The sequence below is a fragment of the Petaurus breviceps genome, unplaced genomic scaffold (assembly GCF_028583685.1).
Source record: "Petaurus breviceps papuanus isolate PSGF00001 unplaced genomic scaffold, PetGlider_PUasm1.0 90919, whole genome shotgun sequence".
NCBI lineage: Eukaryota > Metazoa > Chordata > Mammalia > Diprotodontia > Petauridae > Petaurus > Petaurus breviceps.
Window position 1 is genome coordinate 23,680,492 of NW_027187378.1, and position 13,074 is coordinate 23,693,565.

Below are 13,074 nucleotides of genomic sequence, written 5' to 3' on the forward strand. Positions count from 1 at the left end.
AGATGGTTTTCCTGATTTCCTCTTACTCCATCCACCAAGTGAAAATAAACAATTTTTCAAGAACCATTATGGGTCTACCACTAACGTGCTGCGTGGAATTGGGATAAACATTCTGACTTCTCTCTGCTTTCTCTTATGTGAAATGAGTCATTTTGGATGATATAGTATCTACATCAGATTTTTAGAGCTAAAAGGGATCATTTCAGGCATTTAGTCTGAGCTGGCAGCTGAAAGCACCTCTATGCATTGTCTCCTCCTGTTAGATTGTGAATTCCCAGAAAGCCCCACAAAGACAGCCTTGCTTTTCTGTACTTACATTCCCAGTTCTTTGTCCAGAGTAGGTGCTTAATAAATGCTTTTTGTTATCATTCATTTACATTGTCCAACCCTCATTCATTGATGAGGAAACTCAGGCTCAGAAAGGGTTAGCCAGAAGGCAAATGACTTGTCCAGAGTCACACAGTTCCTTCCTCTCCACCCCACTGCCTTCACCAAAGGTCCTAACATCCTGCCCTAATATTCTACATGGCTGTGTCTGAGCCTAGGAGAGGGCCCATCTAATTTTAAGTCCCATTTCAATACCCCACAGTTTCATTGATGATTCTTTTGGCTGAAATGAGTGGAAGGACCTGCTAGGCTGGAAATCGTTTTTTTTTTTTTTTAGCCTACGTCTCAGTCAATGGGTGTGTCAGGGTATAATATTTGAAGTAGTGCGTGCCAGGCAGAATTGCTTCACAGATAATCGGGTCTAGGTGAGCTGCGAAAGAGGCCCCTGAAAACAGAAAGGGGATGGCATCTAAAGATTTCCCTCCACCCACCACCTATGCAGCTCCTGAAGTGCCCACAGGATTAGCCTTTTTTCTAACAATCCCGTATGCTTTCTTCATTCCAGAACTGGTAAGTCTCTAGAGTTTCCTTTCCTCCACAGCCCAGTGAAGACAAGGAACAGCTGAGAGAGGTCAGAGAGCAGGGGAGAAAGAGAGAGAAGAGACAATCCATGAGACGGTGGGATTTTGAGCAATGACTGAGTGAGAAAATATTACAGTATTCAGGGAAACCATATCAGTTTTTTTGAATTGCTGTTATTTTATCTCTTAATCAGGAAGCTGGTCTCTTCCTCAGTTTAACTCTGCCCAGAAGCCTGATGTGTATATGTCTCATAGGAATCAGCTTAAAACTAAAACAAAAGGCACCACAAAATAGATTTTGTGAATATGAATTTCATGCCCCAGTTCCAGCAGTGTTGGATATGTGGACTTTTAAAGGCAAAGCCAGTGAGTGATGAATGCTAAGCACTGTATTACTCAGCAGTCTGGATTTTTACAACTCATTACTGGTCACTAAAATAACCAGGATCATGGTTAAGGCGTTTGACCCAAGGCTTTATATTTATGTCATTTCTTTTCCCCTTCAGGGAGCTATTTGTGGGATCATAGATTCAGAGCTGGTAGGGACCTCGGAAGTCATCTAATCTAATCTAATTTTACCAATGAGGAAACTGAGGCTCGGAGAGGTTGAGTCACTTGCTCAAGATCATATAAGTAGTAAGCAGGAGAACAGATTTGAACTTCTGGTGCTTTTTTCCATGATAACATTCTGCCTACTAGATTCTATCAATCTGGATCACTATTACACTTTTTTTCCTGGGAGGAGGGTAAGAAGCAAGGCATGGGGTGGGTGGCAGGGAGGGAGGAGGAGAGAGAGAAAAAAAATGGTGGCTATGGGATCAGAGGATCTGTGGTGAATACTGTTTCTGTTGCCCTGTGTGACACTGAGTCAAGACACTGGGCCTTAGTTTCCTCATCTGCAAAATGAAGGTTGGACTAGCTGACTTCTAAGGCCTCTTCCAGCTTTAAATCTATGACCTTTTGGTGGATCAGGTGCACAAAGAGGGTTAAAAAAGTCCTTTCTTCCCATGTTGAAAACGTATGCTTTTTCTTTATTAGTAACTCTTCCCTTTTCCTCTCTGTTATTGTTATCTGACTTTGAACTTTGACTTATGTATATTTCATGCAACAGAGTAAGCTGACAATGCTGGTCATTTAAAAAAAAAAACTCTATAACAGCAGCAAAAACATCATATGTGAACCCATGCCATTCGAGAATTGTCTCCTATGCTTATTCCTCGGTGCGGACAGTGGCTAGGACAACCCATATTAAAATTAGGAAGAGAGGGGGCTATGAGAGAGGACATGTTCTATCAGTTGGCATGTCTTCTGTTTCTGGAATATAAGATGCCTGCCAAACTGGACAAATTCCAACCCACTGTAAACCCGATTGTGATGTAAACAATTACTTGAGACTCAAGCCTTGGGAAACTGGTTGGCTGAGTGGGAAGCTTTTCCCTTTTCCTAAAACTGTTTTTTTTTTTTTTTGCTTTTTGGAGGGCAATTGGGGTTAAGTGACTTGCCCAAGGTCACATGGCTAGTAAGTGTTAAGTGTCTGAGGCCAGATTTGAATTCAGGTCCTTCTGATTCCAGGGCTGGTGCTCTGTTCACTGTGCCACCTAGCCACCCAAAACTGGGCATTTCTATCCCAAATTTGTTGTTGTTCAGTAGTGTCTGACTCTTCATGACCCCATTTGGGGGTTTTCTTGACAGAGATACTAGAGTGGTTTGCCATTTCCTTCTTCAGTTCATTTTATAGATGAGGAAACTAAGGAAGCTGGGTTAATTGACTTGTCCAGGGTCACACAGCTAGTAAGTGTCTGAGGCCAAATTTGGACTCAGGTCTTCCTGACTCCAGAACTGACACTCTATTCATTGCACCACCTAGCTGCCCTAGATAAAGGAGGAGAAAACAGTAACACATACATAGTTCCATTGAATCCAACCAGGGCTTTTCACTTTCATACTTTCCTTTGTCCCAGTTGAGCAAGAGGCTTAGGAAGTTGTCAAGGACCTGAGTAGCACCTGTAGAGAATCTATACAAAGAAGGGAGCCATGAATAGTTATTTCTCAAGGTGCAAGGGGCAAACTCATGAAGCCCCACCCAAAGTGTCTCCATGAGGTCCTCCACTCTGGGATGAAGTAATCTCAGGTGACTTTCCACACAGAGTGACATTTCAAATGCTCTTTGAGTTCTGTATTTACAACAATGATGATGCATTCATTGCCTTACCTTTGAGACTTTGAAGTTCCGTGAGTAAGCACAACTGTGCCCTATGACACAAGGCTGTGACACAATCCAAGAGGATTGCACCTGATGTGAGATAAAGGTGAATAGGGAACTGAGACTGATGTGGATAGGAAATGATAATTCTTACAGAAATAATAGTAATGACAGCTAACAATGTTCAAGGACAGAATATATAATAAGAACTCCAAAAGAATAAAGGCCAGGATCATTTCGGGATTTGAGGGTTATAAATGAATCTTCATTAGCTGTATAATAGACTAATATATATTTGAGTTTATGATGTAAAATGAGTTTATGATACAATAAAGAGACAGCATAGTATGATGGAATGAATAGTAACTCTGAGGTCAGAGAACAGTCAAATCATGATTCTGAAACTCATTCAACTGTGTGACTTTTGGCAAATCACTTAATCTCCCTGGGCCTCAATTTTTTCATGTTTAAAAGAAAAGAGGAGGAAGGAAATAATAATTTATTAAGGACCTCCTATGTACCAGGCACTATGCTAAGTGCTTTACAAATATCTCATTTGGTTCTCACAACAACAACCCTGGGAGATTGGGTGCTGTTATGATCCCCATTTTATAGTTGAGGAAACTGAGGCAGGCAGAAGTTGGGCGACTTGTCCAGAGTCACACAGCTAGAAAAGGTCTGAGGTCAAATTTGCACTCAGGTCTTCCTAACACTAGACCGCAGTGCTCTATTCGATGCACCTTAGAGGCAGCAAGAGGTCGGATTAAATCACTTTGAAAGTCCCTTGCGGCATTAAATCTATTGTTCTATTAGTTTAAAGATCAAAAGCAACCTTCATCTGATTATCAGAATGGCAATAATAGCTTGTGTGTAGATAGCATAAAAGTAGGTTTCTCCCTCTCAACAACTAGTTAAGTGGTGCAAGTAATTACTCTTCCATTTTATAGAAAAGAAAGTTGAGGCTAAGTATTATGACTTATTCAGGGTCATCCAGTTTATAAGTCTGAGAGTTGGGGTTTCAACTCAGATCTTCTGACTCCAAGTTGAATGAGTTTGCCTGGTTTTTTTCCCTACTGTAACAGCACTGCCTTTGATTCCTATATTACAAAAGTCAGACAATGAGAAATGCTAAGATCGCTGAGCTTCATTGTGAAAGATGTGCGACTATCTGGACATTATAATAACTGCAGTGACCAGGTCTTTGAAGGAGGTAGCAGGACTAGCCAGGCCTGTGAAGTCTGGGACCAGAAATCCAGGCAGACATTCTACAGGGGCCTTCAGAATCACAGAATCAGGCCAGAGGACTGTTCTTCTCTGGATGGACACACAAGACTATGAATACACAAAGCAGACCTGAAACTGGGATGTGAGGCCAGGGGAAGGAGAGCAGGGTGGATGCAAATACCTTTGGTCAATGGAATCCAAGTCCTGGAGTACCTGGAACACTCCTTCCTAGAGCAAGGGAGGTAGCTGTAAGGCTTCCCGAGGGCAGGTAGGAAGACATACAGATTGTATATGGACTGAGCTGTTTGCATGTTTTCTCCTCCATTAGAATGTCCGGCTTGTTGAAGGCAGGGACTGGGTTTTTTGTTTTTGTTTTTCCCTTTCTTTTTTATTTCCAGTGTTTAGAACAGTGTCTTGCATGTGGTCAAGACTTATTAAATGCTCGTTGATAGACTAGTTGATAGACTAACCCTAGGCAAGTCTCTCTCTGTGCTTCAATTTCTTCATCTATAAAATATGGGGGCAGGGTAGATTTGATGGTCCCTAAGATACCTTCCAGCTCTGTGACCTTCAGTGACCTAGCCACTGAGAGTCTAGAGTGAATACAACAGATAGAAGGAGGGGTATACAGCAAGGGCTGCTAACGAACCAGAGAGAATCGTTATCAGGAAGGCCAACAGTTCAGAAGATGCTGAAGGCTGTCAAAAATGCTAAGGACAGTTCTGGGAGCCAAGAGGGTAGAGTAAGCAGGAAATCACCTTAGCTCCCCCATATTCACCTCCAAACAACTATAAAATAGCACCCCAAAACAAATCCTGGAACAGGACAAAGACAGGGTGAAACAATCTTTTAGCCCAAGAAACTTGGAAGATTGGCAAGAAAGGTCCATCTCACTTAGGTAAAAGGGGAGCGTGGTCCAGAACAGGAAGTCCTCCAGTAAACCAGCAGCAAGCACCACCTCAGCAAACCAGTGGGAGATCCTGAGCCCCAGTGCGGTGGAGCGGGCAGATGCCAACACTAGGATCCCCTCCCCAAGTTTCAGCACAGGCATCCTTCCACTAGCCAGACCGCCTGCTTCAGTATAGCCACAGGGAAACGCAGAAACACCCCGCTTGCCTCAGCACACTCCAGACACCAGCACTAGGACTCCAGCTCAGCACCAGGGGAGCTGCCAGACCCCTGCACCTTCCAACAGTGATAGCCATCCCCCACCCCACCCCCTCAGTCCAACACCAGACATGAGGGTCCCCCGTGGGCCTCAGGGCAACATCAGTGCGGCACCAGGGAACAGCCAGGGTATGCAGCCACTGGCACAAGAAGCCTGAGACAGTGCCCCTTCTACACCAGAAGCAGAGCTCAAATTTCAAAGAAAGGAAGAAGGCTAAAAAAGATGAGCAAAAAAAAAATCTGACCATAGAAAATTATGATGACAGAAGATCAAGACATAAACTTAGAAGAGGACAATGTCAGAACACCTATGGACAAATTTTGTAGAAATGAATGCTAAAGATAGTCTTGACATGTAAGTGGGGGAAAAATAAGACTCTATTTTAAAAAATACCAAGGACGACTGAGTTCAGAGCAAGGGCAGGTGGGTGCCTTAGGACATGTGATGCAGTACCAATAGCTGATTGATAGGGAGGCAGGAACAAGCATCTACCACGTGCCAGGCTCTGTGCTAAGTGCTTTACAAATATTTTTTCATTTGATCCTCACAACAATTCTGTGAGGTAGGTGCTACTATAAACCCCATTTTCCAGCTAAGTAACTGAAGCAATCAGACGTCGAGTGACTGGCCCAGGGTCACACAACTAGTAAGTGTCTGAAGCTAGATTTGAACTCAGGACTTCCTGATTCCAGGTCCAGCCTGTCCACCATACTACCCAGATGTGTATGATGATATATAGAGCCTCCACTTTTCTTCCATCTTCTCCCTCAAGAAGTATGATTTTCAAGCTATGGGTTAGAGGCTCTAGGGGGGGAAGAGAGAAAATATGTTTAAGAGGGAGTGTAAGGCCAAAGTAGGTAAGGAAATAGGAAAGACGGTACGTAGAGTGCTTTAGATGAGACCAAGTCTTCAGTTCCTAATAAATTCCATCCCAGTATATGGAAAGAACTTGCATAAGTGATTTCCAGACTCACTGTTAGGACAACAAGGAAAGGAGAACAGATTAGACATGGGGGTGGGAGAAGGTAAGTTGGTTTTAGCTCCAACTGCAAAAGGAGTTTTGGAGGCGGCCGCAAATAATCAGTATATTCAAACACTGATGAAGCCAACATCCCTGATGTTAGCTGCTTAACCCTCCCACCACCCTTACCCCCAATTCTGTCATGGGAAATGGAGTGCGAAAGAGAAGAGAAAAGGAAGATGCAGGATAACAATAGTAATTAATAATAATAACAATAATAACAGATACATAATGCTTTCAATCTTACAAAGCACTTTACATATGTTATCCCCTTTGGTGTTCAAAAGTACCCCATAAGTAGTATTGTTATCTCTACCTTATAGATGAGGAAACTGAGGCTTAGACACGTTAAGTGACCTGCTTATTGTCACAGAGGTAGTAAGTATAAGAGGCAGGATTTGAACTTTGGTCTCTCTTGACTCCAAGCGTGAATCTCCATTGGTCTATTGGTATTCATTATACCATAAGCCCTTTCTGCTGAGATAATATGATTGAAGTAGTCTGGACCTACAAGTACCTTCGCCTGCGAATGTGTGTTGTGTGTACTCTGTGTTCTGTTGGTATTGGCCAATGGCACTGGGAAGGCCATTGAGCAGGAAATCTTGTGTGCCACCCTTTATGTGAGCCCAATACCTTGTTGGCAAGTTGTCAGAAGGTCCCAGAATGGAAAATACCAGTAAGGATCTGGTGAGTGACGAGCTAATATCTAAAGTTCAACTTTGCCATGTGCTTGGCATTTCTGGGACTCTCTCCCGAGGTCTGCCTATCTCAATCAGTGTCATTGATATTTGAAAAATCATGGGAAGTAGCAGCAGTGCCAAGATACTGGAAAGAACAACTAGCCTTTCTAAAGTTTGCAAAGCAATTTACATAAGTTATCCGATCTGATCTTCACAATAACCCTGGGAAGGTAAGTGCTACTATTATCCCCATTTTACAGTTGAAGAAACTGAGGCATACTGAAGTTAAGTGACTTGCTCATGGTCACATAGCTAATAAGTGTCAGTCAGGATTTGAATGCAGGTCTCTCTGACTTCAGATCCAGCTCTCTATTCACTCATTGTGCCACCTAGCTGCCTCCTGAAGTTCAGAGAAATGCTTTTAAAAATCAATTGATAAGTATAAGAAGGTAGAGACTCAACTAACCAGAAGATCTGAGGGTCTTAGTTTACCACAAGTTCAATATGAGCCAGGGATAGGATGAAGTTATCAAAAAAAATTAATACAATCTTAGGCTACATTAATATAAGCCTGCATCACAAGAGATAATTGACTACATTCTAATACTGATCAAATCATAGAATACTTTGTTCAATTCTAGGGGCTACATTTTAAGAGGACCATTAATATATTAGAGTGTGGCCAGAGAAGGGTAAGCCAGGCAATGAAGGGACTGGATTTAATGTTCAGTTAAAGAAATTATTTAAGTATTAAACTAAATTTAATTAATTAATCCAGTAAATTAAATTAAACAGGATTAAATAATCCTGTTTATTGAGGAGAAGACATGACTGGGTAGAAGTAAGACATGAAGCAGCCTTCAAATACCTGAAAGACTGTGATCTGGAAGAAAAATTAAATTTATTCTGGGCAGCTCTTGAGGGTAGAATGATTGTGGCAGGTTCATGGCATCCCACCTCTTTCCTTCCCCTAACTTAAGCATTAGGTATATATGACCTCTGAAGTGTGGCTATCAACCAACCATACTGTAAAAATGGAAAATATTTTGTGTGTTTTGTTCTTTAATTTTCTCCACTCAAATCTTCCTCCAGTGCCTCATGGAGAGCACCACAGGAAACCTTTGTAGAGCCAGCTCATTAATAGCTGGTGTGTCTGTTGTCTGGGACCAGCCTCCTCAGACGTGAAAAGGCTCATCACCAGCTGATGAACATTTTTGACTGTAACAACTCAAGAAAACAATCTAAGGCTTGGAAAGGTTGGGAGGTTGAGGGGGAGGTGTTCAGCCAGCAACAAGAGCACAATTACAGATTTGTCAAGACACAGAAGTATGTTTCATTTGCTTCCTCTTAAATATCCCCCCAAAAAAAGAAAAATCAATTTTACATTTTTTGACATATGCTGCCTTTGGCTGATGTGTTTATATGTGGGTCACTGTCCTGACCATTTAATAAAAACTCCCTTACTTGTGGGCTAGATTTTCAGGAAAAAATTACTGTCAAATGATTCAAGTCCAGATACACTATTGTTGTTCAATCATTTCAGTCCTGTCTGACTCTTCATGACTCCATTTGAGGTTTTCTTGGCAAGGTACTCATTTTACAGATGAGAAAACTGAGGTAAACAGGGTTAAGTGACTTGCCCAGCGTCACACAGCTATTAAGTATTGGAGGCCAAGATTTGAACTCACAAAGATGAGTCTTCCTGATTTTTTTTTTTAAAGCAATTGATGTTAAGTAACTTGCTCAAGGTTACACGGCCAGTTATTATTTCTGGGTGTGGCGCTGAGTATCTGAGCCCGGATTTGATCCAGGTCATCCCGACACTGGAGCCGATGCTCTTACTCGCTGAGCCACCTGGCCGCCCCTAAGCAATTGGGGTTAAGTAACTTGCTCAAGGTTACATGGCCAGGTGTTTCTGGGTGGGTGCTAAGTGTCTGAGCCTGGGATTCGATCTCCAGGTGTTCTCAACACTGGAGCTGGTGCTCTTACTCGCTGTGCTACCTGGCCGCCCCCTGATTTTTTTTTTTTAAAGCAATTAGGGTTAAGTAACTTGCTCAAGGTTACATGGCCAGGTGTCACGGCCAGGTATTTCTGGGTGGGTGCTAAGTGTCTGAGCCTGGATTTGATCCCCAGGTCATCCCGACACTGGGGCCGGTGCTCTTATTCGCTGTGCTACCTGGCCGCCCCAAGTCTTCCTGATTTTTAACCCAGTGTTCTATCCACTACACCACCTACCTGCCCAGATAGACTTTTAGTGGAAACCAAAAGTTTATCACATTGACCATCTCTCCCAGCAAAAACATCTCAGGGGCTAACCTGATATATGGGAGAGAGAAATATTTCCAAATTGATTGCTCTGTACCTTAAAGAATCTGACAAGTTGGCATTAAAGCACTGTCCTAGGCACTAGAGATACCAAGTCAAAAATGAAGCAGTGCCTGCCCTCAGGAACATACAGTCTATTGGTGGAGCTGTATGTGCAGAGATGACAATTCAAAGTGTATACGAAGACCGAGGAGTAAGTCAGATCTGAGTTTTACTTAGAAGGGAGCTAGGGCCTCCTCAAGGTGGAGGTGAGGCAGGAGTGAATCTCAGGCTTAGGGGGACCAAGCTGCTCAAAGGTGTGCAGGCAGAAAATGAATGCTATAGATAAGGAAAAGTGTGATTGGAATGGAGAGTACGTTTGGGGGGATGGGGAGTAACACGATATAAGACTGGAAAGGTAGGTGGAGGTCTTGAAATACAGGCTGAGGAGTCTGTATTTTATCTCAGAGCCATTTGGCTTCAGGAGCTTGTCACAGGCTAGAGGAACTTCCTCCCTAGCCTATGCCAGATCTGTCCATTGGTGTTGATTCAACAAGTTTCTGGCCAGAGGGATTTATCCTGGTCATAGCCCATTTACATGAATGGCTCTACAGAAATGAGTCACACTTTTTTTTTATTGTGAAGCATTCTGGGGTACTGTTTCCTTACATTGTCTCTAGGTGCATTCCAGACAAGCTGTATCAGCCACACTAAGGCTTCCAGGTGGAAAACCCATTTGGAATAGAATTTTAGAACAGGAAAAGACCTTAGAGATCACTTGGTAAATCTTCCTCATCTTTTTTCCGCTGAGGAAGGAAATTGCAGTCCAGAGAGAGACATTAAGTTGCTCCCTCAACATCACGCAGCTAGTGAGAGGCAGAGCTGAACCTTCAGCCCCAAATCTCCAGCCCATGCTTGTCCCAGTTCCTTCAATCGATTCACAGTTGACTTTTCTGATCGGATCATAAGTTGAGAACCAGAAGGAATCTGAGGCCATCTAGTCCAATCCCCTCATTTAACAGATGAGGAAACTGAGGCTCCAGAAAGTTAAGTGACTTGCCCCCAGGTTATACAAGTAGCAAGCACCAGAGTCCTCTGACTCCAGAATTCTTCCCAATGTACTGCAATGTCTCCAACATGAGAATTTCCTCTCATCTACAAATCCTACCAAGGGACCAGAAGGGAGCTTCCTAATGAAAATATTCTCTGGGAACAAGCTAGAGAACCAAGTACAGAGGAAAAAGTAAACTTGCTCCTTTGTAGCACTTTTTCCAGAACAAATAAAAGGCATGGGTGAGGGCCTCCTGAGCTTCCTGCCCCTGTCCATGTACCTGATTGAGCTAGTATCTAGTGAAAGTACTACAGGATGGAACTAAGATGTAATGGCTTACCTATCCTGCAGGTGTGTCCTGCTGGCTCCCTGGGGCTAGCCTGCCACATGTGTTAGAATGCAAAGGTACTTGAAGGCAAGGGGGATAGGGAGAAGAAAAAATTTTGACCGGAGATTAAAATTTGCTAAGAAACAGTGGGCAAGATGATCCCAGGGTGTGCCCATAAACTGGAACTTTGATCTACTGTTAGGCCTGGGAAAATTTCAATTCTTCTTTCTATTCTTCTTCTCAGGTTCCCTACTAAGGGGTAGGTAAAGGCCCTCTCCTCTTCTCCTCACCCCTTGCTCCCACTTCTCTTGCTATTCTTGGTGATAAAATAAGATATCCCAGGGCAGAGGTTTTTAACCTTGTTTGTATTACTTGGAATTGTGGTGAAGCTTAAGCATCACTTAGAATAGGGTTTTTAAATATATAAAATAAAATACATAGAATTGTAAAGGAAACGAATTAATTTTCCCATCCAAATTCACTGGCCCTTTGAAATCTATCCACAGATCCCTCAGAGGTTCATGAATCCCAGGTTAAGAATCTTCTTCCTTAGGGGAGCTTGCATGTCTCTTCCAGGCCTCACTAACACTTCATTTTTTTACATCTCCCTGATCAAATCCTAACTAGTCATTTTCTCCTAGGATGTCCTTGCTCTGTCCTCCCTCCCAGAATCCCTAACTTCCTTCATGGTACAGCCCAAATGCCACCTCTTACATGAAACTTTTCCTGATCCCCATTCCCTCCTTGTTCTCTTTCTCACAAATTACTTATGTCTATTTTGTATATATTAATGTGTGTATTTACTGTTTGCCCCACTAGATTCCTTGATGGCAGGGGCAGTTTCATTTTTGCCTTGGTGTCCTCAGTGCCTAACACAGTGCCAGGCATATGGCAAAGGGATAATGAATGTGTAATGAGTTGAACAAACTCAAAATTACACAAAATTCTTAAATCAACTTATTTAAAAGTCTCTGCTGCCTTTTGTTTTTATAATGCAGAAATTTCCAGATATACCACCCATTGAATCCTCTCTAGTCACAAAGCTAGGTGGCAGCTTGGTGCTGCTGGATAGAGTGCCAGGCCTTGATTCAGGAAGGCCTGAGTTCAAATCTAGTCAAAGACACTTGGGATGGGCAAGTCACTTAACCCTGTTTGCCTCAGTTTCCTCATATGTAAAAGGAGCATGGTAGATGGGAAGGCCTCAAATTATAGATGATATGATTAAGCACTCTCTGGACTTGATAGAAACCCAGGAAGCAGAGTCTCATCCTCTCTGGAAGTACTCAAGCATATGCTTGTCAGAGCCCCATGACAGGGATACAAAGGTGCTCTAAGGGTTAATATTAAGGGTTGCTTTTTTCAGTACCTTGGAAGGCCCTCCTGAGTCTGAGAGCACCCTAAGTAAACATCCCCCTTATTAGGGACCATAAAAATTCCTTGTCTCCTCTCCATCCTGGGTCATAAAATTTCCTATCTCTTTTATATTGTGTCATCCATCTTCTTCATCCTGTCCCTAAATCTCCAACCCCCATTAGAAACCCTAAAACTTACATCACCATCTGTATAGCTTTCTGTGTATATGTCTGGTCCTTTTCCTATATCAGTGCCTTTTTTTAGCTCCTTGCTAAATCTCAGGCCCTTATGCTTTTGTGTCAATAAAATTTTGCGTCAATTTAGCCCATTGGCTAAAGAGAAGTTCTAAGTGAATTCTTTCAAAAAACCTGAACCAGCTCTCCCAACTCTGACCTCAGCACCAGCAGATCCTGACTTTTGATTTCCAAAAGCCTGTCCCTCAGCAGTTACTTAGTGCCAAAGGTTCCATCACCCTGCAAAGGCCAGGAAAGAGTCAGGTGGTGGTCCTTGGGATGGAGTATCACCTAACTGCCAAGAACTCAGTCTGAACAGGACTCCTCCAGATGCCCGAGGCCCAGGGCGAGTGCTCCTGGAACCCCCACTATAAACAGGCTGTTTGTTTCTTTAATTCTACTTTGGAAGTCCCTAGACTGTCACCTTTGCCCTTGAGTTTAACCCAAAGGTGGGTGATATTTCCATGGATTTCATGCTTGTAAGCTAAAATTAATCTGCTCTGCTGGGCTTTTTCAATTATAAAGAAATAAAGTAGCATGAGAGCTGTAAAGATAGATAGATAGATAGATAGATAGATAGATAGATAGATAGATAGATAGA

At 42.7% G+C, this 13,074-nt stretch overlaps 1 protein-coding gene across 2 annotated transcripts in view; it reads left to right on the forward strand.

Annotated features, from left to right (window-relative positions):
- Positions 1-686: 686 nt before the first annotated feature.
- The window catches only part of MALL (mal, T cell differentiation protein like), a 52,397-nt gene continuing 40,009 nt past the window's right edge, over positions 687-13,074 (forward strand). The window contains exon 1 of one of the 2 annotated variants that reach the window (XM_069075576.1): positions 687-897. In XM_069075576.1, the coding sequence (XP_068931677.1) occupies positions 790-897 (108 nt within the window). In that variant the 5' untranslated portion in view covers positions 687-789. The remainder of the gene's footprint in view (positions 898-13,074) is intronic. The other variant, XM_069075575.1, reaches the window with a different exon arrangement.